General features: G+C 40.8%; 1 protein-coding gene across 1 annotated transcript in view; it reads right to left on the bottom strand.

Moving 5' to 3' along the window:
* The window catches only part of LOC108707278 (cardiomyopathy-associated protein 5), a 50,670-nt gene extending 29,456 nt beyond the window's left edge, over positions 1-21,214 (bottom strand). The window contains exons 1-7 of the mRNA XM_018244466.2: positions 20,964-21,214; positions 16,330-16,703; positions 11,904-14,347; positions 7,368-7,463; positions 5,238-5,471; positions 3,575-3,597; positions 153-268 (exon numbers count right to left, since the gene is read on the bottom strand). Of these exons, the coding sequence (XP_018099955.1) occupies positions 153-268; positions 3,575-3,597; positions 5,238-5,471; positions 7,368-7,463; positions 11,904-14,347; positions 16,330-16,703; positions 20,964-21,082 (3,406 nt within the window). The 5' untranslated portion in view covers positions 21,083-21,214. The remainder of the gene's footprint in view (positions 1-152; positions 269-3,574; positions 3,598-5,237; positions 5,472-7,367; positions 7,464-11,903; positions 14,348-16,329; positions 16,704-20,963) is intronic.
* Between the last annotated feature and the right edge of the window lie 609 nt (positions 21,215-21,823).

The raw sequence follows: 21,823 nt of genomic DNA, 5'->3' as shown, positions 1-21,823 counted from the left end.
ACGTTCGCTACATCCCTATGTGTCATGTGACGACTAAACACACCAAAGGATTCTCAGCGTATTATCATCGTTTCACAAATACAGATGTAGTGTACTAGGGAAAACACTGGAGACAAAATGAATTAAGTAGTATGCTTATATTTCATCTGTACCTGGCACGTGTCTCTGCTTCTGGTCTCCAGAAGAATTCCCAGCATGGTGTTCAAAAAGTGAGAAGGCGCTGGGCATCTTATCTAGTGACATTGTGCTTTCTGTGGCAGAGAGGAGCCTATGTAAAAACAACTTCTTTACTGTACAGAATATTTGGAGAGTGCAGATCAGTGAGTTTAACATTATTCAACACGCAAATGATACAATAAAATAATAAAATAGCCAGAAACACACAGGTGTCTCTTTTTTGGGGAACAAACTATCGTTTTTTCTGGATGTGCCCAAGCAGCAATAAATTTGCAACTTGTCAGTCCAACCTGCATTTTTTTCAGCTGTTGCTGATCTACAACTATGTTCATCTAGAGCAGGGGTCCTCAACCTTTTTTAACCCGTGAGCCACATTCAAATATAAAAAGAGTTGGAGAGCAACACAAGGATGGAAAAGTCCCTTGGGTTGCCAATAAGTGCAATGATTGACTATTTGGTAGCCCCTGTGTGGACTGGCAGCCTACAAGAGGCTCTACTTGGCACTATACTTGGTTTTTATGCAATTAAAACTTGCTTCCAAGCCTGGAATTCAAAAATTAGCACCTGCTTTGAGGACACTGAGAGCAACATCCAAGGGATTGGAGAGCAACATGTTGCTCACGAGCTACTGGTTGGAGATCACTGATCTATTGACAGCCTTGGGTTACATAGCAGCTAAAGTCACACACTGGAGAAAACATTGCTTTACATATTGCTTATATGGCACAGTGCTTATTTTACATATGAGGGCTTAATTAAGAAAGCAACAACTATGTGACACAGGGGAATCCTGGAACAACCAGTAGCCTTGACCTAGCAACAATTCCAGTCAATAGCCTGGCAATTATAGACCAGTAAATTTGACTTCTGTGGTGGGAACATTTTTTGAAGTTTTGTAAGGGATCACATTCAAAATGTTGTCCTAGTGAATTGTATTATTAGCAGCAATCAGCATGGCTTTATGAAGTCAGATAAATTTGATTGCTTTTAATGATGAGGTAAGTAAGATGGTGGACAGTGGGGGGAGCAGTAGATGTGATCTGTTTGGATTTTTAGACTGCGTTCTAAACTAAGGTCTGTTGGGCTTAATGAAGTCGTTTGCACGTGGATAGGAAACTGGCTACAGGATCGGGTACAGAGGGTGGTTGTTAATGGAATATTCTCTACTTGGAGTAAGGTTCTTAGTGGGGTCCCTCAGGGTTTGGTATTGGGTCCACTTTTATTTAACTTGTTCATTAATGACTTAGGGGAGGGTATTGTAAGTAATGTATCAGTGTTTGGAGATGACACAAAATTATCCAGTGCAATAAATTCCATCCAGGATGTGGCATCCTTGCAACATGATCTTGACAAACTGGCAATCTGGGCAGCTAAGTGGCAAATGAGATTCAATATTGATAAATGTAAAGTCATGCACCTGGGATGTAAAAATATCCAAGCCACTTATACCCTTAATGGGACTGCACTAGGCAAATCCATTATGGAAAAGGAAATCTGAGTCTTTGTAGATAATAAACGTGGCTGTAACAAGCAATGCCAGTCAGCAGCATTAATTGCAAATAAAGTCTTGAACTGTATTAAAAGGGGAATTGATTCACGGGAGGAGGGGACATTCTTCCACTGTATAGAGCACTTGTAAGGCCCCATCTAGAATATGCCGTACAGTTTTGGTCTCCATCACTCAAACAGGACATTATTGTATTAGAGAGGGTACAGAGAAGGGCAACTAAGCTGGTAAAAGGTATGGAAAATCTTAGCTATGAGGAAAGACTGGCCAAATTGGGGATGTTCACACTGGAGAAGAGGCGCTTAAGGGGTGATATGATGACTATGTATAAATATATAAGGGGATCATATAATAATCTCTCTAATGCTTTATTTACCAGAAGGTCTTTCCAGCTGACACGAGGTCACCCATTTCCATTGGAAGAAAAGAGGTTCTGCCTAAATATTTGGAAGGGGTTTTTTACAGTGAGAGCTGTGAAGATGTGGAATTCTCTCCCTGAATCAGTGGTACAGGCTGATACATTAGATAGCTTTAAGAAGGGGTTGGATGGTGTTTAGCAAGTGAGGGAATACAGGGTTATGGGAGATAGCTCATAGTACAAGTTGATCCAGGGACTAGTCCAATTGCCATCTTGGAGTCAGGAAGGAATTTTTCCCCCTCTCAGGCTAATTGGAGAGGCTTCAGATGGGTTTTTTTTTGTCTTCTCTGGATCAACTGGCAGTTAGGCAGGTTATAATAGAGATAAAAGGATGAACTTGATGGACGTGTGTCTTTTTTTCAACCTAACTTACTATGTTACTATGTAATTTCAGGGTTCGCTTAGTGGCTTGTGTCTGTAGCTGCAACTGACTTACGGCAAGTGAATGATATGTTAATGATGTTATTGAATGTCATCCCTCTAACAAAAAATGTGCATTTTAATTGATATTAATGCACGGGTTTCACTGGACAATACTGCTGAAACCCTGATTTAACAATTTCAAGGAGTTGGGGGGACTGCAACAACTTGTCTGTAAGGGACAGCAAAAAAACACGTTCAATCCCAGGAATCTGGGATGTAAAAGTGGGTTACTACTGTACTTAGGAGGCTCAGTATACAGGACATTTGCCCAAATCCTCTAGCCTTAGAAGTGCAACCCTACCAGAAAATATCACTGGTACAATAGTGATGTGTGGGTTGACAAAACGTTGACCTGCTCCCGACCCGAACCCTACCAGCAGTTCTATTTCTAGCCCAGCACACGACCTGCCCATCTCTGATGTCACAAAAGGGGGCGGGCAGGTGCACGCCTATAAATAGTGGCTGCCAGAAGCAGAATCCAGCACGGTATGGTCACAGCAAATCAGTGTGTGGAAATTGGCCTGAACCCTCCCGACCTGCGTGTTTCAGGCCAACTGCACATCACTAGTAATCAACAAGCATAGGAGAATGTTGATGGTAAATCTCTATGGGGCAATATTTGGGCAGCCAATATACTTCACTACACGTTATAGTTATGAAAAGAATCTGGCCTGGATTTTTATAAAATCCAAACAGGGAATAGATACAGGGATCTGTTATCTGAAATACTTGAGAATTGTTGTTTTCCAGATAAGGGGTGTTTTCCACAATTTGGAGAACCTCACCTTACGATTAAACAATTGAACATTAAATTATTTTGTCTGTAACACTGACGTATACAGCTTGGTTACCATCTATCATGCAGCTGGAAAAAGAAATGATAATTAGGTCTATCCCTCCTTCCAATTTTATACTTTATCATTCCCTGACCATAGAGAGGGTATATGGAATGTAATTAGTTTCATTGAGTTGACTCCAAAACACACATAAGAAAAAGCATCCAACTGCATGCATTCACCCCCACTCTATTCACAACTCCTTATCTGTACCTGGTATTGGTCTCATCGTGTGACTAAAAGAAGAAAGAAGAAATCTGTAAGATGTAGAAAACCAAATTATAAACTCATATAACAACACCAAAAGGATACCTTGTTAGCTTGTAAGCTTTCATATGCACGAATATGCAGGGATACACCGAATCCAGGATTCGGTTCAGGATTCGGCCAGGATTCGGCCTTTTTCAGCAGGATTCGGATTTGGCCGAATCCTTCTACACGGCCGAACCGAATCCGAATCCTAATTTGCATATGCAAATTAGGGTCGGGGAGGGAAATCACGTGAATTTTTGTCACAAAACAAGGAAGTAAAAAATGTTTCCCTTCCCACTCCTAATTTGCATATGTAAATTAGGATTCAGATTCAGTTCTGTATTCAGCCGAATCTTCTGTAAAGGATTTGGGGGCTCGGCTGAATCCAAAATCGTGGATTCGGTGCATCCCTACTAATATGGCATCAACATGTTAATTCCTAAAATAGTATTTGTTTCTTCATTATGATGCAGTATGACAGTATGCATTTGTATTGAGGCATGTTCTTAGAACATAGTCAACTAAATGCAAGCTATTCTTCAGTGGTCCTTATACCAATAGAGGCCATCACTACAAACACAGTAGACCAGACCAAAAGATTATTGTATCTTGAACAACATTTTGTACAGCAAGTCTTCCAAAATGAAGTTTCCACTTGAGGCAACTTCAAACGGTTTTGGAAGACTGAAGCGACACATGGGTTTTACCACCAGCTATTTACATTATTGCTGGTGGGAAAAGCTTTTACAGGAGATTAGTCGCCCTAAGTCATTTTCCGAAGTCGCCCAAAGTTTCCTCAAGAGGAAATTTCAAGTGATTCCTCGTGAGGCAACTTCGGAAAATGAATTGATCTGAGTGCCACCCCGCCGGTAATTTACATTTTAGCCGGTGGGAAGGCAGGGGAGGCAGTACAGGGAGATTAGTCGCCCCGAAGAAGAGGAGTTTTGTCCCCGGGTGACTAATCTCCCAAATCTGCCTGTGTGCCCTGACCCTCAGGGTACTGGCAGCCGGGGAGATTAGTTGCCCAGTGACGAATCTCCCCTACTTCGGCCGACTAATCTACCCAAATGCCTTCCCATTGGTAAGAATACAAATCGCTGGTGATATGGCATACATAACTGAAGTTGTCTCACAAGGAAATTTCGCACGACTTCGGAAATCAGAAGTGATTCGTATGCCATCTCGCCGGCGAATCATATTCTTGCGGGTGGGAAAGCCTTTTGGGCAGATTATTTGCACGACTAATCTCACCAAATCTTCATGTGTGCCACCACCTATTTATAGCTGACAATTAATCTCCTGGTGTGCCATTGCCCTCAGGCCACTGATGTTCTCTCCTAGGCCACTGTTTTAATCTAATCAATGAATTGACAGCCCATTAAATAGATCAACATGATTTGGCCAATCACTCGAAAACCAAATAAGTTGTATTTGCAAAAACTGACCAGAAAGCAGAGAATGGAACTGATTAGAAGATAAATATCAGATAAACAAATACAGAAAATATAAAAAAAAAAGTATTTACCAATTAGGAACCTAGCAGGTGAGCATCTTTTCATGTTATATTTATAGGAATTATCTTTCCAAATATTGAATGCAAGAATCAGAAATTATTTCCACTCACAGTCAAAAACAATATAAGGTCCTGCTCCTCAATCTCCTTTCCGGCTTTCTCTAAAATCTCTCTTGCTGAATCAACACTCTGCTGGAAGCTAACCATCTGGTCATATAGATACTCCAATTTCATCTTCTTCAGCTCCTCAAAGTTCTCTTTCTTTGCAGTACGTTGTGCGGTGACTTTGCCAGTCATCTTCTCATTCTGTTCACCCAAAATCTTCTCACTTTCTGTATGATTCCTCTTAAATGAAATAATAATATATATTAATCTGTATGTAGAAATTATTATAAACACACTAAAAATAACTAGTTTTTGCAAACAATTTCAAACAAAAGTTCCAGTATATCTTTAATAGATGTGCAGCCACCACAAACCAGCATAGAATTCTGCACCACCTCATGCAGACTCATTATCTTACTGTTACACCATCACTAAATGGTTTATACTCTGCTGGTACTGTGCAAATGGAGTTCTGTCTTAATGGAGAACTGAAGCTTTACTAAAGAAGTAGCTAGAAATGTTGTACATTTTATTATGAGCTTCTGTACCAGCCCAAGGCAACCACAGCCATTTAGCAGGGAAGATCTGTGTCTCCAAAGATGCCCCAGTAGCTCCCCATCTTCTTTTCTGCTGATTCACTGCACATGCTCTGTGCTGCTGTCACTTACTGAGCTTAGGGACCCACTCACAATATACAGTACACATAGAATAGAAATGTCACAGTATAAGGCTGATAACAGATAATTACTACATGGCAGCTCAGAAACCAGTGCAATTAGCATCAGAATTTAATAATCAGCCCTGTAGCATCAGCTTATATTACAGACAAACCTCATTTTCTGCTTGATAATTAGTGACGACCCCTAAGCTTAGCTTCTCAACAGCTGCTCAGAGCCCACTGAGCATGTGAGTGTCACAGACACTTTCCAAGATGGTGACCCCCTGTGACAAGTTTGAAGTCCTAGACCATTGCTGCTATTGACAAGCTGAACCTTTAGGCTGGTGCTATAAGTTCAGAGTATAAAATATGGCATTTTCGCCATATTCATTTTTAGAGTTTAGTTTTCCTTTAACACCTCATCAGGTTAGGTTTTACGTACAGTTCTCAATGCTATCTTAATGCTCTAAAACCTGCCACAGTAAGAGAAAGCAGTGGGCACATGGCCACCAGACAAGGGCTTGTGGATTATGTACTGCAGTGCATGGTTTAGCACTGCATATAAAAATAGTAAATGATGAATAGATTCCATAATTACTGTCTGGATCAGTGATGCCCAACCAGTGGCTTTTAAGCAACATGTTGCTCACCATCCCCTTGGATTTTGCACCCAGTGGCCTCAAAGCGGTGCTTATTTTTGAAGTCCAGGCTTGGAGGCAAGTTTTAGTTGTATAAAAATCAGTTGTATTGCCAAATAGAGCCTCCTGTAGACTGCCAGTTCACATAGGGGCTACCAAATAGCGAATTACAGCTATTATTTGGCACCCCCAGGGACTTTTTCATGCTAGTGTTGCTCCCCAACTATTTTTACATTTCAGTGTGACTTATGGGTAAATAAAGGTTGGGGACCCCTGGTCTGGATATTAATTGGCATTGGAAATATTTATGAGAATAAATAAAAAAAAAGTTGTATCTTTCATTTTTATTTGCAAAGATTTATTTTTGTAATTGGCAAGATTAACTTTAAAGTTTTACTGCATAGCAGAATCACACTTTACTGAAGATATGTTGACACATCTATTTTACTATGCTTATGTCCACACCAAGTTTTGAAATGGTTGCTCAAAGTAATGCGACCAGCTGATAAAACCATGTGAGCAACTGGCTTTTCCCTGGTCATCTGTTATTTTGAGGCCATCGACTTGTGTAGTTGGTCTTTGTCCAACAGTTATACATATGTTCTCAAACACTTGACAGATCTGTGCAACGTGCACCAAAGAAGTCCACCACTTGTATGACCAAATGGGGCATTCATCAGTCTGAATAAATCTGAATAAATCTTGCACACTGATGATTACTGAACTATTAGTCCTGACATTAATGCATATTGCCTAGAACGATCAGACTGAACAATAAATGACATGGAGTAAAGAATACTATAAGCCGATAAGTAAAAAAAGAAAAGAAAAGAGAATTACCTCAACGTCATTAAACATCGATTCCACTCTGCTGACAAAATCCTCCGTTTTCATTGAGCTTTCCTTCAGTCTCTCTAGGAGATCCTCCAAATTATTCTATTCAAAAACATAAATGAACAAATGCATGCGTTGGGGTCATGAGACGTGCAAGAAAAATAAGGTGTTTTTGAATGATGTCAAAAAGACAACAAAATGGCACAAACATAAACATTCCTATACCACCTCCCCAAGGCCTCAAATTACTGTGACCATTTGTGCTTTCCCTTCATGTTCCTGTTTGCTGTCATGGTTGTATGCCATAGTTTGCATAAAATGTGTTGGATTCCAATAGACTGGAGACACTTGGTAACCATGAGAGAGTGACAGGTTCACTTGTATAAATGAAGAGGATCCTGCTTCTTGAGCTTAAAGGAACAGTAACACCAAAAAATAAAAGAATCTTAAAGTGATTAAAATATAATGTACTGTTGCCCTGCATTGGTAATAGTTATGTGTTTGCTTCAGAAAGACTACTATAGTTTATATTAATAAGTTGTTAAGTAACCATGAGGGCAGCCATTAAGGGTTAGGGCACATGCTCAGATTCGGGCACTTGGAGCAATTTGTTTTCCTAAGTTGCCCAAACTTTCAGACGACTTCAGAAAACTAAGAGCTCCGAGCACCATCCTGCTGGCGATTTACATTCTAGTTCGGGGGGAGATTAGTCGCCCCAACTAATCAGGCGACTAATCTCCCCGTATTTGAGCATGTGTCCTGGCCCTTAATGTGGCCATAGACGCAAAAATCCGCTCATTTGGCGACATCACCAAATGAGCCAATCTTTCCCCGATATGCCAATAACGTGCATGGCTATATGGGGGGTAATCTGAACGTTCGGCCCTATGGCCAAACTATCAGATTACGATGAGAGCGCAATGGGCTCTGGCGGGACGGTCGGGACAAAATCAAACCTGTCCAAATGACCAAACGACAGATCTCTGCCGGACGAAAAATTACAGGACCCTCCACACACGGTCCAAAAATAGTACAAATCCTCGTTTCGTACGATAGGATCTTTGCGTCTATGGCCACCTTAAGGCTGAAAAAGGAGAAGAGGCACGGGTTACATAGCAGATAGATAAGCTCTGTAATAGAATACAATGGTATTCTGCAGAATTCATCTGTTATTTGCTATTTAACCTGAGCCTAGAATGGCACCTTCTATCTATAAACTATAGTGGTAGGAAACACCAGTTTTACCAGTGCTGAGAAACAGTAAATTATATTTAAAAATAATATATTTTAAAGCACTTTCATTCTTTGGTGTTACTGTTTGTTATTTAAGGGTCAGGCCACACAAGCAGATTCAGGGAGATTAGTCGCCCCAGCGACAAATCTCCTCTTCATTGGGGCGACAATCTCCCCGAACTGCCATCCCCTTGCCCTCCGCCAGCTAAAATGAAAATCGGCTGCAGCAATTCACACGCGGCACTTCATTTTCCGAAGTCGCCGAACCTACCTTGTTAGGCAACTTCGGAAAACGAAGCCCCGCGTGTGCAGGCAGGGGGGCAGGCAGTTTGGGGTGATTGTCGCCCCTGAAGAAGAGAAGATTTGTCGCTGGGGTGACTAATCTCCCCAAATCTGCTTGTGTGGCCTGACCCATAAGTAACAGAGGCAACTAAATGCTGCAGCCACAAACTCCAGGGTGTCATTTAAAAATGTTTTGCAAGGTGCAAGATCTGGACATAATTAACTATGTTTTTTTACCCACAATTCAACATTTTCCACAGAATTCTAGACTAATGGCAGGCTTGCACTATATATCATGCAATACAACTTGCACATGATTTACCAATACGGATTCAAACTAGAGTCTGTTTTTTGCATACAGTATCATAGTCAAGATGCAGCAAATATTTGACTTACTGCATTTGTGCTCAAATGATGTGACTTTCATTGCATGTCATCAGTAAAGTCATTAGGGGTGTAATTCACAAGGTGCAATGTCAAGGCTACCAGTAATTTCAGGGTTCCCTTACATCCATACACACAACCAGGGCCATATTTACCATATAGTAACCCAAAAGCCATGCAGATGTAAGTACCGTTGTTAAAACAGCAAGCTCAATATTGCATCCATGTTAGCACTTTGCAGTTGCAAATCCTCCTTGTGAATAAAATGTAATTGAATACTCCTTAGCACCTTACATCTAGGAGCTCCAGTTGCACGGAAATATCATTAATAGCTTCCAACAATTATGGCATCAGACTGTAAAGTTTTGTAAACTGACTCCAGATCTTTCTGGAGTTTTTTTACTACTTTATTTGATCGGAATGGTTAGTGGCAGGTCGGGAGATGGGGAAGTCCGATCATTCGAAGTTCGGTTCTTTGCATCTATGGCCAGCTTAAGGGAAAATTCAGGACAAACTTAACAATATAACATTTTTTATAAGATTTTTTTAGGGGAAAAAACTAAAATGAACTAAACTAAAGTGATTTGTAGAATCCACTTGGTACATCTGAAAACAGGGAAGATTACTCATTAGCATCAATAACTACTGCAGACTGTGTTTGTTCCTGTGCAGTAACGGATTCTTCATTTTAATTCCTGGTTTCTAGCCAAGCAGACTGTACATTTTACAGGCATTTGCTATGGCAGAGGTGAAGTGACAACCCTAAAAACATCTGCCAAGTCATCACTTTAAAACTGGGTAGTATACCGGCAGTTATACTCAACAGGGATTAAATTAATAGAGCTTGTACTAAACAAACATTTTGTCTGTTATTTTAATCAGGAAATTTGTTTTTTTTTTTGGTATTTCTAGCACTAAACAGGGCAAATTCTGAAACTAAAACTAAGGCATGTTCTACTTGTATGAGCACAAATAAAACAATCCAGTAGTCTAGTAAGAATGCCTCTGTATTATAACATGCATAACATGAGGTGGTCATTATCGGTCTGAGCTGATCAACGATCGACTCTCAATGACAGGATTACAGGAGGAAGGGGTGAGGACCGAATCAATGAGCCAATGCGGTCCTCGCCCGATGGGACTTTTAAACCTGGCCTGATCAGGGGCAATTCTGGTCATTTTGCCACTTAGTCGACCTTCATTTTGCCGCCCCCACCCCTCCCCACGGCACTTACCTCTTCAGCGCTGGAGGGGGTCGGGTGCGGTCCACGTTGCTAGTGCAGAGAGTGCAATTGTGCTCTCTGCACTAAAAGAGCCAAATTTTCAGGTTGAAGAGCGGAAATTCGGCTCTCAGTTACCAGGAGCAGCATTTTTGCTGCCCCTGGCAACCAGGGGGGCGCTGCCGCCTGAGGTGAGTGCCTCAACTTGCCTCATTGGTGGAGTGCCCCTGGGCCTGATACAGATAAGGGAAGCCCATTGGAGGGCCCCATACATGGGCCAATAAGCTTCCGACATCATCTGTAGGCGGGTTTTATCGGCCACCTCAACAGGCTGTAGCTGGGGAAAAGATGGGGTTTGTTTGTACAATGGGCTTCTCAGTAAACTGATGATTTGTTTTGATTCTATTTAGATTTTTGTCCTGCTTAGTGTAAAAAATAATAAAATAAATACATAATTTCTACTTTAAACAGTGGGCAAAAAGTATGCTTATCACAAGCTCTATTCATTGAGCTAATGCTGAAAAGGGGGCTATACTGCCCTTTTAAGTTAGCCATGTTTGGCTCAGTTTTGGTAGACCAGATGATGTGTCCAGTCTGAAATTATCATCTGTAAATGCACCAGGACAAAAGCGGACACGAATGAATGGAACTATAAAATGTGGCTATGCCTATGTATAGACACTTGTATGGGATATGTCCCTTTGGCCTAGGAAGCAACCGGTAAGATACTTTGGAAGATCAAGAGCTGAAAATGCTGAAAATAAAAACATCTACATTTTTTTACCTTCAGAGAATTGCAGACCTATTATTAATTATCCTTTAAAGGGCAAACACTTAATACAGAGATTGAGAAAGATACTGTGCACTGTTATAGGATGTATATTTACACAATTCAATCTGCCTTCAAATACAGTAGTGTTGGATATATAAACATCTGTATCAGATAGGGATGCACCAAATCCACTTTTATGGATTCGGCCGAACCCCTGAATCCTTTGTGAAAGATTCAGCCGAATACCGAATTGAATCCTGCACCAAATCCACTTTTATGGATTCGGCTGAACCCCCGAATCCTTTGTGAATGATTTGACTGAATACTGAATCGAATTCTAATTTGCATTACAAATTAGGGGTGGGAAGGGGAAAACATTTTTTACTTCCTTGTTTTGTGACAAAAAGTAACTCGATTTCCCTCCCCGCCGCTAATTTGCATATGCAAACTTGGATTCAGATTCGGTTCGGCCAAATCCGAATCCTACTGAAAAGGGCCGAATCCCAAACCGAATCCTGGATTTGGTGCATCCCTAGGATCAGACAAAGAATTAGGCACCATGGCTCTTTTCCATGAATGAATAAAATTAAAATTGTATGGAGAACAATATTTTATATAAACACTCAGTTAACATACTAATGAATCACTTACTGTCATCTCATTGACAACATCATCTAAGGCTGTGACATCATGGTCCTTATGGTCGCCAAATATTTTATCAATGGCTAACATGGGACTTTTGCAAGAGTAGCAATAAGTGTCACCCTGAATCTTCTTTGCAACCCCTTGTAATATTTCTTCTGGCAGATCAGCAGGGGATTTCTCATGCTCTATAACTTCAAACCCTAAATCTTCCAGTTCCTTTTGAGCATCCTGCTCCAAGGCTGTAATTAAATCATCTTCCTTTTCACTTTCCTGTTGCAACAACTGACTGTCTGTTTTTGCCTGTGTTGGCAGATCATCTTGGTTAACCATGACATAGCCCAAAGATTCAGCAATTTCCTCAGTGTTTTGTAGACAAAGGTCTTCCTCTTCTTCCTCAAGGACTCCCAGAGGTGTTTGTAAAGCTAGTTTAGTTTCTTCCCTGTTATTCTCTGCTTCACCTTTTATTTCACTTAGTCCCTTTGATTTCTGTGCACTAACTGGTGCAATTTCTTTGTCAACAAACCTTTCCTCTCTGGGTTCTTTCAAATCTGTCTTTAACATCTGTTTTGACTCATCATTCACCAAGGCTTTGGCAAGTATTGTCTTTTCTTGGCTGGTATCTAGTACTGATTTGCTTGTATCACACACAATGGCTTCAAACTCATTTTTCACTTGTACGCCAGGTGTTTCTTCTTCATTTTGAGGTTTAGGGATTTCAAAACTATTATCAGCTGGACTGACTGTGGTTTCAGAAATAAGAAAAGTCTTGTCTTTTCCCGTGATCTCTTCCTTTTTGTTATGCACTTGGTCAGTTGAACTTATATCAAAAATATTGCTAGCATCAGTGACAGTTATTTCACTATTCACACATACAATATCCCCCTGCTCAATTGTCTGTGATAGTTCATTATATTGAGGCACCACTTCACAAGTTGACTCCATCTGCACATCATTAAACTCTTCACTTCCAAGAGGCTTGTCATTATCCAGACTGTGATCATCTATTTCAGGTGTAACGCTACTCGTCGGTTGTTGGTAATCTGAAATCTCGGGTAAATCATATTTAATTTTACAATATGTCTTGGCCTCACTAACTGGTATCTCATCTTTAAGGTTATATTTTTCAAAGTAAATGCCAGTTCCATCATCATCAGAAATTCTGCTATGAAACGTGGCCACAGAAGTGGTACTTTCAACATCAGATTGGTCATAATCATCTTTATTCTTTGCTCCTTTTGCGTGTTCATATAGGTCTTCATATTGAAATGCCAAGGCTGGTGGCTCCTCTAGAAGCTCTGGGTTTATTGGATAAGATGTTGGAAAAAGCAAAGATTTTTCCAATGTGCCTTCCTCCTCGCTAAACAGGGATATTTTTAGTGACTGTATATCTTGTGTTCTTGCATCTTCTTGAATGACATCAGAATTCTGGCCATTAAATGCTTGTTCTTCAAAGTCATTATCTTTAGGAACGCCATAGAAGGATTCATCTAAATGACCATACAAGTAAAGGTCGTCTTCAACAGCAATCTCATTCTCACTGTAAGTACCACATGTTTTTACTTTAGCAAGACCCACTTCAGGTTTCAAATCTGATTTCACAAAGTCTGGTTCAACAGCTACTTTGTCGTCGATTAAAGTAAATTTTTCAAAATAGTCAACTTCTGTGGTGCTTTTGTCTGGATTTAATGGTTTCACGGTCTCCTGGTCTAAAGTTTTCAAGTTTTCAATATGATTAGTATCAACTTTTAACACCTGCTCTTCCATTGGCTCTTCAGTTTCATTTAATATATCAACTGTCTCACAAACTTGCTTTGGTATTAGCATAGGGTTTTCATCCAGATATTCTAATTTATCTTCCATTTGATAACTGGCTTCTAGGTCAACTGATGATATGAGTTCCGGGGCAAGAATATTTAATATTTCTGAACCGTCGGAGACTATACTGAAAACATGTGACTGTGTGTCAGGCGCCTCATCTGTGTTGTGTTCACATTCAGAATTTGCTAATGCATTTTCTCCTTCGGGGAAAAGGAGATTACCTATATTCTCTGAAACACTGTTCAGGGCTTTCCGAGGAACTATGGGGTGGTTCATTCTTTCCAAACGACTTCTTCTGGATATGATAGAAGCGTTATTTGCCATAACGTCACCTGCTTTTTCAGTTGAGGTGGGTAAATTCGTAGATGAAGGACCTGTTATTGGTGAATGGTTTTCACCAGATGATGGAAGAGGGTTTTCAGGATCTGTAGGTGACACTGATATGATTTCTTTTGGCACAGGAGCCGGAAGAATATCCTTTTTGATATCTGGATCAACATTCTGTGAAGTCGATGCAAAATCCATTGTGTCTTCTAAAAGTGGATGCATTTCTATAGCCCTTTTTTTCAAAGAACTTCTTGATCCAAGGTTATCATTTCTTAAATTGGGACTTTTTATTGTGTTCACAGTATCTGTAAAACATAGCATTGGTGGTTACACAAAAGTTTATCAAATGAGCTTGAAACATTTATTGCGTCAAACAACGTTTCGGACGGAGTTCCCCCTTCGCCAGGTGATACAAAGAATACGTGCATACACATTAAATAGGCAAGGGGGTGGGTCTAATTGCCTATTTAATGTGTATGCACGTATTCTTTGTATCACCTGACGAAGGGGGAACGCCCTCCGAAACGTTGTTTGACGCAGTAAACACACCAGGGGTAGGACCCCGGTTTAATTCGCTCTGTGTGCCGGCCTCTTGTTTCTTCATATTGGGCAAATAAATTCGCCAGGCATTTTCGTGAATTTTACGGGAAATTCGCAAATTTTCGGTCGAAGCAAAATGGGACAAATTCACCCATCGCTACTATTAATTAACAAGATTCACGTTTTTTTTGTAACTACACTAGGGGGCAGATTTATCAAGGGTCGAATTTCGAGGTGGAAGTGGGAGGATTATATTCATCGTACGATCGTATTCTGATCGTAGTACGATCGTACAATCGTACTCCCATCGTACGTCGAATCGTATGAATAGAATGATTTTCCTTCGAATATAAAAAACTTAGAAAATTGCTCTGGAAGGTCCCCATAGGCTAACATAGCACTTCGGCAGGTTTAAGTTGGCGACTTTTTGAAGTGGAAGTTTTTTTAAAGAGACAGTACTTCAATTACCGAATGGTCGAACGATTTTTACTTCGAATCGAAGTCGAAGTAAATTCGAAGTCGTAGTATCCCTTTCGATGGTCGAAGTATTCAAAAAATTACTTCGAATTTCAAATTTTTTAACTTTGAAAATTCCCTCTAATTCACTTTGACCCTTGATAATTCTGCCCCTAGCAGTCAAAGAAAAAAATCATGTCTTGAAAAGACCTTGATCAAGTTTAATTTAAATTTTAAAATAACACAAATTCAAAAATGAATCAATCGTAGAGTTTAAGGGGCAGGTGTATAAAAGATCAGAGCTCACCAAACAAAAACTATCAATGGATAAAAGTTAGAATTCACCATTTGATAAATATGCTTCTAAAAATCCCATTGGAATGATTAGAAAGTGGATGAAATTTTTTGGGGTGAGCTCTAACCTCACATTTTAATAAATCTGCCACCATGTGTTCTTTTGCCTAGCCCAAATGCATCAATTGCGCATGTTAAAGGAACAGTAACACCAAAAAATGAAAGCGTTTTAAAGTATAAAATATAATGAACTGCTGCTTTGCACTGGTATAGCTGGTGTGTCTGCTCCAGAAACTCTACTTTACTTTAGATAAAAAAGCTGCTGTGTAAGCATGGGGGCAGCCATTCATGAAATGTATTCCTATGGCCTGGTCATAATAGCACATTTATTATGGGGGAGAAAAGAATCAAACTTATCAAGTTTGAGGTGGGGTCCAGGTGCACAAGACACAGACCAAGAGGGATTGAGAATCAGTGGCGGAACTACCGGGGGAGCAGGGGGTGCGAGCAGGCCAGGGCCCGCACCCCCTCAGGGCCCCCCGGCAGTCTGTTCGCCGCTGAAAATGCGGCCGTACGGAGGGGGCTGGGCCAGGCTGCGCGTCACGCACCAGGGTCCGCCCCCCTCTAGGATCGCTACTGGTGAGAATGTACATATTTTCATGAGTATTCACTCACAATGGAAAAGTGTGATTAAAAACAGCCATATGTGTTTTATGCCTAAAGGTGGCCATAGACTATAGCCATGCCCGTTAGTGGCATATCGGGGAAAGATTGGCTCATTTGGCGACGTCGCCAAACGAGCGGATCTTTTAGTTTATGGCCACTTTAAGGCTGCGTTTGAATGTTGTTCTTGTGAATAAACAAAAACGTTTTTAATCGCACTTCTACACTGGGGACCATTGAGCCTGCCTGTCTCAAAAAATGTAAATATTTATACAAAAATTATGACAAACTGGTCCAAACGCCTGCTCTTTGTGTCAATGCAAATTTGCGTTACCTTTAGCTTTTTCGAGTGCTTGTTTAAAAGCTTCTCCCATGTTCTCTGTAGGACCTAGTTTTGAAGGATCTGTGTTTCTTTTGGAATGCCGCGGTAAGCCAGATGATGATGATGATCGGTGTTTTTTCCTGGTATATTTGCCCTCATCCATAATAAATATAACTTTGCCTGGGACAGAGCCTGAACTTTCCAAGCTGAACACATCGGAGGTGGTGCTGGCCTCTGACGCCCAAGGAGTTGAGCATCGACTTGAGCTCGTCTCCCAGTGTATCCCGCTATCTTCACACTGAACTGTCACCATAGAGAAGGATGAGCTGGCCATAAGGCACTGTAACCTTGGTTTCACATCTTCAGCTTGGACAATCTCTTTAAAACTGAAATTAAAATGAAAACATGATTATTATTATTATTATGTCAAAATAAAAACATATGATTGTAATTATGTCGAAATGCAAATCTTTAATTTCCACATTAATATGCTTAGCAATTCAGAACTGAACTCTAACACTACGCTAAACAGAATGCTCAAAGGATTTATTCACATTCTGACGAATTGTCACGTTCATCTGCTCTGATAAATGTGACAGGGAGTTGTTAAGTAAATGGATATTATATAAACTTCTGGGAATCACCCCTTAGTAAGAATTTTAGTAAATCTGCCCCCAAGTCTGATACCAGAATGCAACGGGGCAACAATTCTATGAGAAAATTCCAGTAATTTTATTAATGCCCAAGATTTTAACCAAGGGAGATGAAAAATATTAGCATTCTGGGGGCGACAAATCTCCTCTTCTTGGGGGCGACTAATCTCCTCTTCTTGGGGGCGACTAATCTCCTCTTCTTGGGGGCGACTAATCTCCTCTTCTTGGGGGCGACAAATCTCCTCTTCTTGGGGGCGACTAATCTCCCAAACTTCCTTCCCCTGCCTTCCAGCTGGCTAGGATGAAATATGCCGGCGGGATGGCACTTGGAGCACTTCGTTTTCCGAAGTCGCCCGAAGTTGCCTCACGAGGAAACTTCAGAAAACTAAGCGATCCGAGTGCCACCCTGCCAGCTATTTACATTCTAGATGGCGGGAAGGCAGGAGAAGGCAGTTCGGGGAATTAGTCGTCGAAGAAGATGAGATTATGTCGCCAGGCGACTAATCTCCCCGAATCTGACCACGCGTCTCTGCCATTATACAGATACCATTTATAACTGGAATTTTCAGGGATATATAGTATCTGTAAAGACTAGTTACTACTACCTGCACAATCATAACCAGAATTATAAGGATGCAATGTTCGGTATCATTAATATCACCTATGCTGAAAAAGTGTATGATTGCAAATTATAGAGAGCAAGCAGACAAAGTTATATTTATGCACTCTGACTTCAAATATATTCCAATGCCTCAGCTAGATATGATTAGATGAGAATTCATCTTGCCATTATAAAGAGATTTAAAGTCTTATAGTCCCCCAATTATAAAATGTGGGTAAATTAACAGATCAGGGTCCCACAGCATAGCAGCTGTTGGTTGGAAGAGTGGGGGATAGCAGGAATAGTATGTAAAAAAAAGTAGGGCATATTGGTGTCAGTAAGATGGGGAGGCCCATTTATCAAAGTCCGAATTTATCCGTATTTATTCCCCTTATTTATCAATACATTTTCCCGAAAATTGGGGAAAAAAAATTGTACGAATTTTTCAGGTTTTTCCACCTGAAAACTCCGATTTTTTTCTGATTTTTGCCCGAAAATCACGAAATCTTCCGATTATTGCACGAAACCCAGCGCAGATCAGTATATCTTCGGGACTCCTCCCATTGATTTATACGCAACCTCGGCAGGTCTGAGATGCCGGATTTTCGGATTCTGACTTTTTCCATCTTCGAGGTATAATAAGTCCTGGAAAATTTGTGGGGTTTTTTTCCACTAAAAATTCAGATTTAATAGTAAAAATTAATGAATATTTCTGGTTTTTGGCATTTGGAGTTTAATAAACCCTAAATATCAGTGTTGCTAGTGTTCTTCAACTGCAGTTGAACTTTAACAATCTGGCACCAGAAAGTCTATTTTTCTCCAGGGGGGACCCGCAAATGCTAAAGGGAGCCCTGAAGCCCAGTACCAACAGTAAACTTCCCCAAGACAATCTGATGATGTTATCAGCAGTTTATCAAACACAGTCACCGTACCACACTACCCACGGAAGTGCAGATTTTAGGGATTATCACTCTTGCAGGCAGGTATATAAATCAGAGTCTCTGTTATTTTGACAGGTCCCCTGGGTTAATTATAGAACCCTCTAGGCCTAATTAGAACACGTGCACTGCTAACAGCTAAGGCAACAGAAGAGCACAACCAGGACTACCAATGGGAACAGCAGGGCTTTGTTATACACTGCTTGGGAAAACTAGAATTATGGGCTGGCGGTCACTGGGTTGAATACACTGTGATCGGCAATTATGTAGTCACTGTCTGCCCTCCCCTAGGGAGATGACAAGGAAATGTTTAATAATAGCCACGGGGCATTAAATGGAAAATATGGTTTATTTATAGCAGACAGTAGTGGTAGTAAGGGATTGTTCACATTTAAATGAACTTTTAACATGATGTAGACCAGGGGTGCCCAAGACGTTGATCGTGGTCTAGCAGTTGATCACTTTGGGAGTATTTATAGATGTAATTGCCGCTGTGCCATCCTGCTATGAGTTCTTACGGTAGATCTCATGATGGACGCTAGGTCTGGGCACCCCTGCTGTAGTGTTCAGTTTAGACAGTTCAGTTATATTCTGAGACCCCTTGCATATTTATTTTCAATATTTTATTATTTAGCTTTGTCCAGCAGGTCTCCAGTATGGAATTCAGCAGTAATCTGGTTGCCAGGGTCCAAAGTACCCTAGCAACAAGGCACTGACACGAATAAGAGACTGGAAAATTAAACTGGTGCAATTAAAATAAAAGCCTTAAAGAGCATTTGTTTTTCAGATGTTGGGATGAATGACTCCCATTTGAAAGCTGGAAAGAGTCAGAATTAAAGGGCAAATAATTAATAAAAAAAAAACTATAAAAAAAATTGTAAAATGAAGGCCTATTGAAAGTTGCTTAGAATTACTCATACTATAACGTTCTAATAATGGTTAACTAAAAGTGAACCACCTCTTAAAAGTAATAAAATAACAATCTACCTCTGCATACAGGTATGGGATCCGCTATCAGGAAACCCGTTAACCAGAAAGATCCAAATTAGAGGAAGGCCATCTCCCATAGACTAGTTTTAGTCAAATAATTCAAATTTTTAAAAATTATTTTCTTTTTGTCCGTAATAATAAAACAGTACTGGGTACTTGATCCAAATTATATAATTAATCCTTGATTAAGGCAAAACAAATCTATTATAATGATTAAAATATTTTAAGGCAATATCATAAGGCATGGAGATCCAAATTATGGAAAGATCCGTTATCTGAAAAAACCCCAGGTCATTCTGGATAAAAGGTCCCATGAGCAATGACAAGAATTTTTTGGCAGGGCCCACTGCACTTGTCCACCCCTTTACCACCAAATGCTACCCTGACTCTAGTCTAATGGTCATAAATAAATAAACGTTCTCTGCACATAATAACAGTGTTAAATAGGGGATTGAAGGGAAGACAAACCCATCTGTATACATTTTATCTCTAGTTCAGGAAAATGGCTTTCTGTTGTGCCTAGGGTTGCCACCTGGCCGGTATTTTACAGGCCTGGCCTGTAAAAATGTTGGTTGATCCCAATGTTATAAATAAGGAAAAAAGATAAATATATAGGAAGGCCGGTATTTTTTCCCCGAAAAGGTGGCAACCCTAGTTGTGCCTTGCATACACAGCAACTACACATAAATAACTTTTTAGTTACATTTGGGAGTGGGTTGAAAGAGGGAATAAAAACGTATCCTAGCTGCCCCACAATATAAAGAAGCAGCGAGACGAGCACAAGGTTATGTCGCCAGTAGCCATTGCGCAATGACATGACACCCATGAAATGGAATTGAGGATTGATATGTATGTGGCAAACATAAAGGGGAGGGGCCAGGTCCCAACTCAGCTGTCATTTCTGCTACTTCTTTAAATAGAAACCCATGGGCAGCAGGGCCAGGAGCTGAAATAAGAGGATTTTGGAGAGAGCAGGCCGGTTGCACGGCAGGGTGTTTAGGGAGTGGGTGGGAAGATTTCAAGGCGTGAAAGGATATACAATGCCTGCACTAGAGCTGGTGCAGCCCCCCCAGTTGTTGTGGACGTCTGGGGAACTTTAGTGCTGTTTATTAAAGTTGTTGCAAGGCTGCCCTTACATATGCACATGATTTTCACACACGTTTGGGAGTTCAACAACAGCTGGAGGCCCAGGACTTGGCAGATCTGTGACAGATACAGTGAAAATATCTAACAACTGCCACACAATATCTCTCTGTTGTATTTTTAAAACGAAGGGGGCCGCCAGTTTCTGATGCCCATAGTTTATGCCCTCCTCTCCCTCCCACAAACACCCCAGTAGCACAAGCAACACCTACTAATAATGTTTTGTGAGGTAAAAGTGCAGCCAATACAAAGGATAAGTGCCACACACACACACACTCTGTGACTAAATTCAGTTTTGTTGTGGCCAAGCCCAGACACTACCTCTGCGTCAGCTCCTCTGCTTCCCCCGTGTCCAGGACAGAGTCGGAGGGGACTTCGTCCTCCAGCCCCAGGGATACAGTGGATGCCCTCTCAATGTCTGGGGGGCACAAGCTCTCCATGATCCTGAAATGTTGCCGCTTTCTGTGTTTCTCTCCCTTCAGTCCCCTGACTGTCCCGGAGAGACTGACATCTCAGCAGCAATGAGCAGCGTGTGTGGCTTCTATTCCCCTGACTAAGGGGACTCCCAAAATAGCCCATAGCACAGGCACATAAGGTACATTCTGTGTTCCCCCGGCCCCCTACTGGCTCCCCGGCCTTCAAACAACGAGCACCGCAGCACTGTCAGTAATTAACTAGAAATAACTAATTAGAAATCTCAGTGAGCTTGAGGGAGGCAGAGGAGGCGCTAAATGACAAGATATTAAATGCAATTAAATGGCATTTCATGCAAGTGCAGCAACACCACTAAAAAGTGACGTGACTTTGATACCACGTAATCATACCTCCCAACATTTTGGAAATAGAAAGAGGGACAACAAAGTTGCCACACCCATTTTTCTAGCCACACCCCCTAATGAGCATGTTAATTTTACAAAATTTGGCAGGTTATGAATGTTTGAACATATTTCTGTGTTTTGTTTTTTTTTCAGTTATTACAGTTTTGCTAATGAAGGTGATTTGCCCTTTCAGCTGTGATTCTAACTTCTCCCAAGAAACCTGTTATCTGATATTGTTACAATTACTTATTTGCTTATCTCAAAATTGTTACAAAAGTATCTTATCTGCTGCTGCCCTGGCTGTTCTGGGCTCTCTGCCAAAAGCCAATTAAGTCAGAAACTTTGTTTCTTTTTCTGGCTGTT

This window comes from Xenopus laevis, chromosome 1S (assembly GCF_017654675.1).
Source record: "Xenopus laevis strain J_2021 chromosome 1S, Xenopus_laevis_v10.1, whole genome shotgun sequence".
Lineage (NCBI taxonomy): Eukaryota > Metazoa > Chordata > Amphibia > Anura > Pipidae > Xenopus > Xenopus laevis.
The sequence above is the reverse complement of the archived record's forward strand: the minus strand, read 5'-3'. Positions and strand labels throughout refer to the sequence as shown.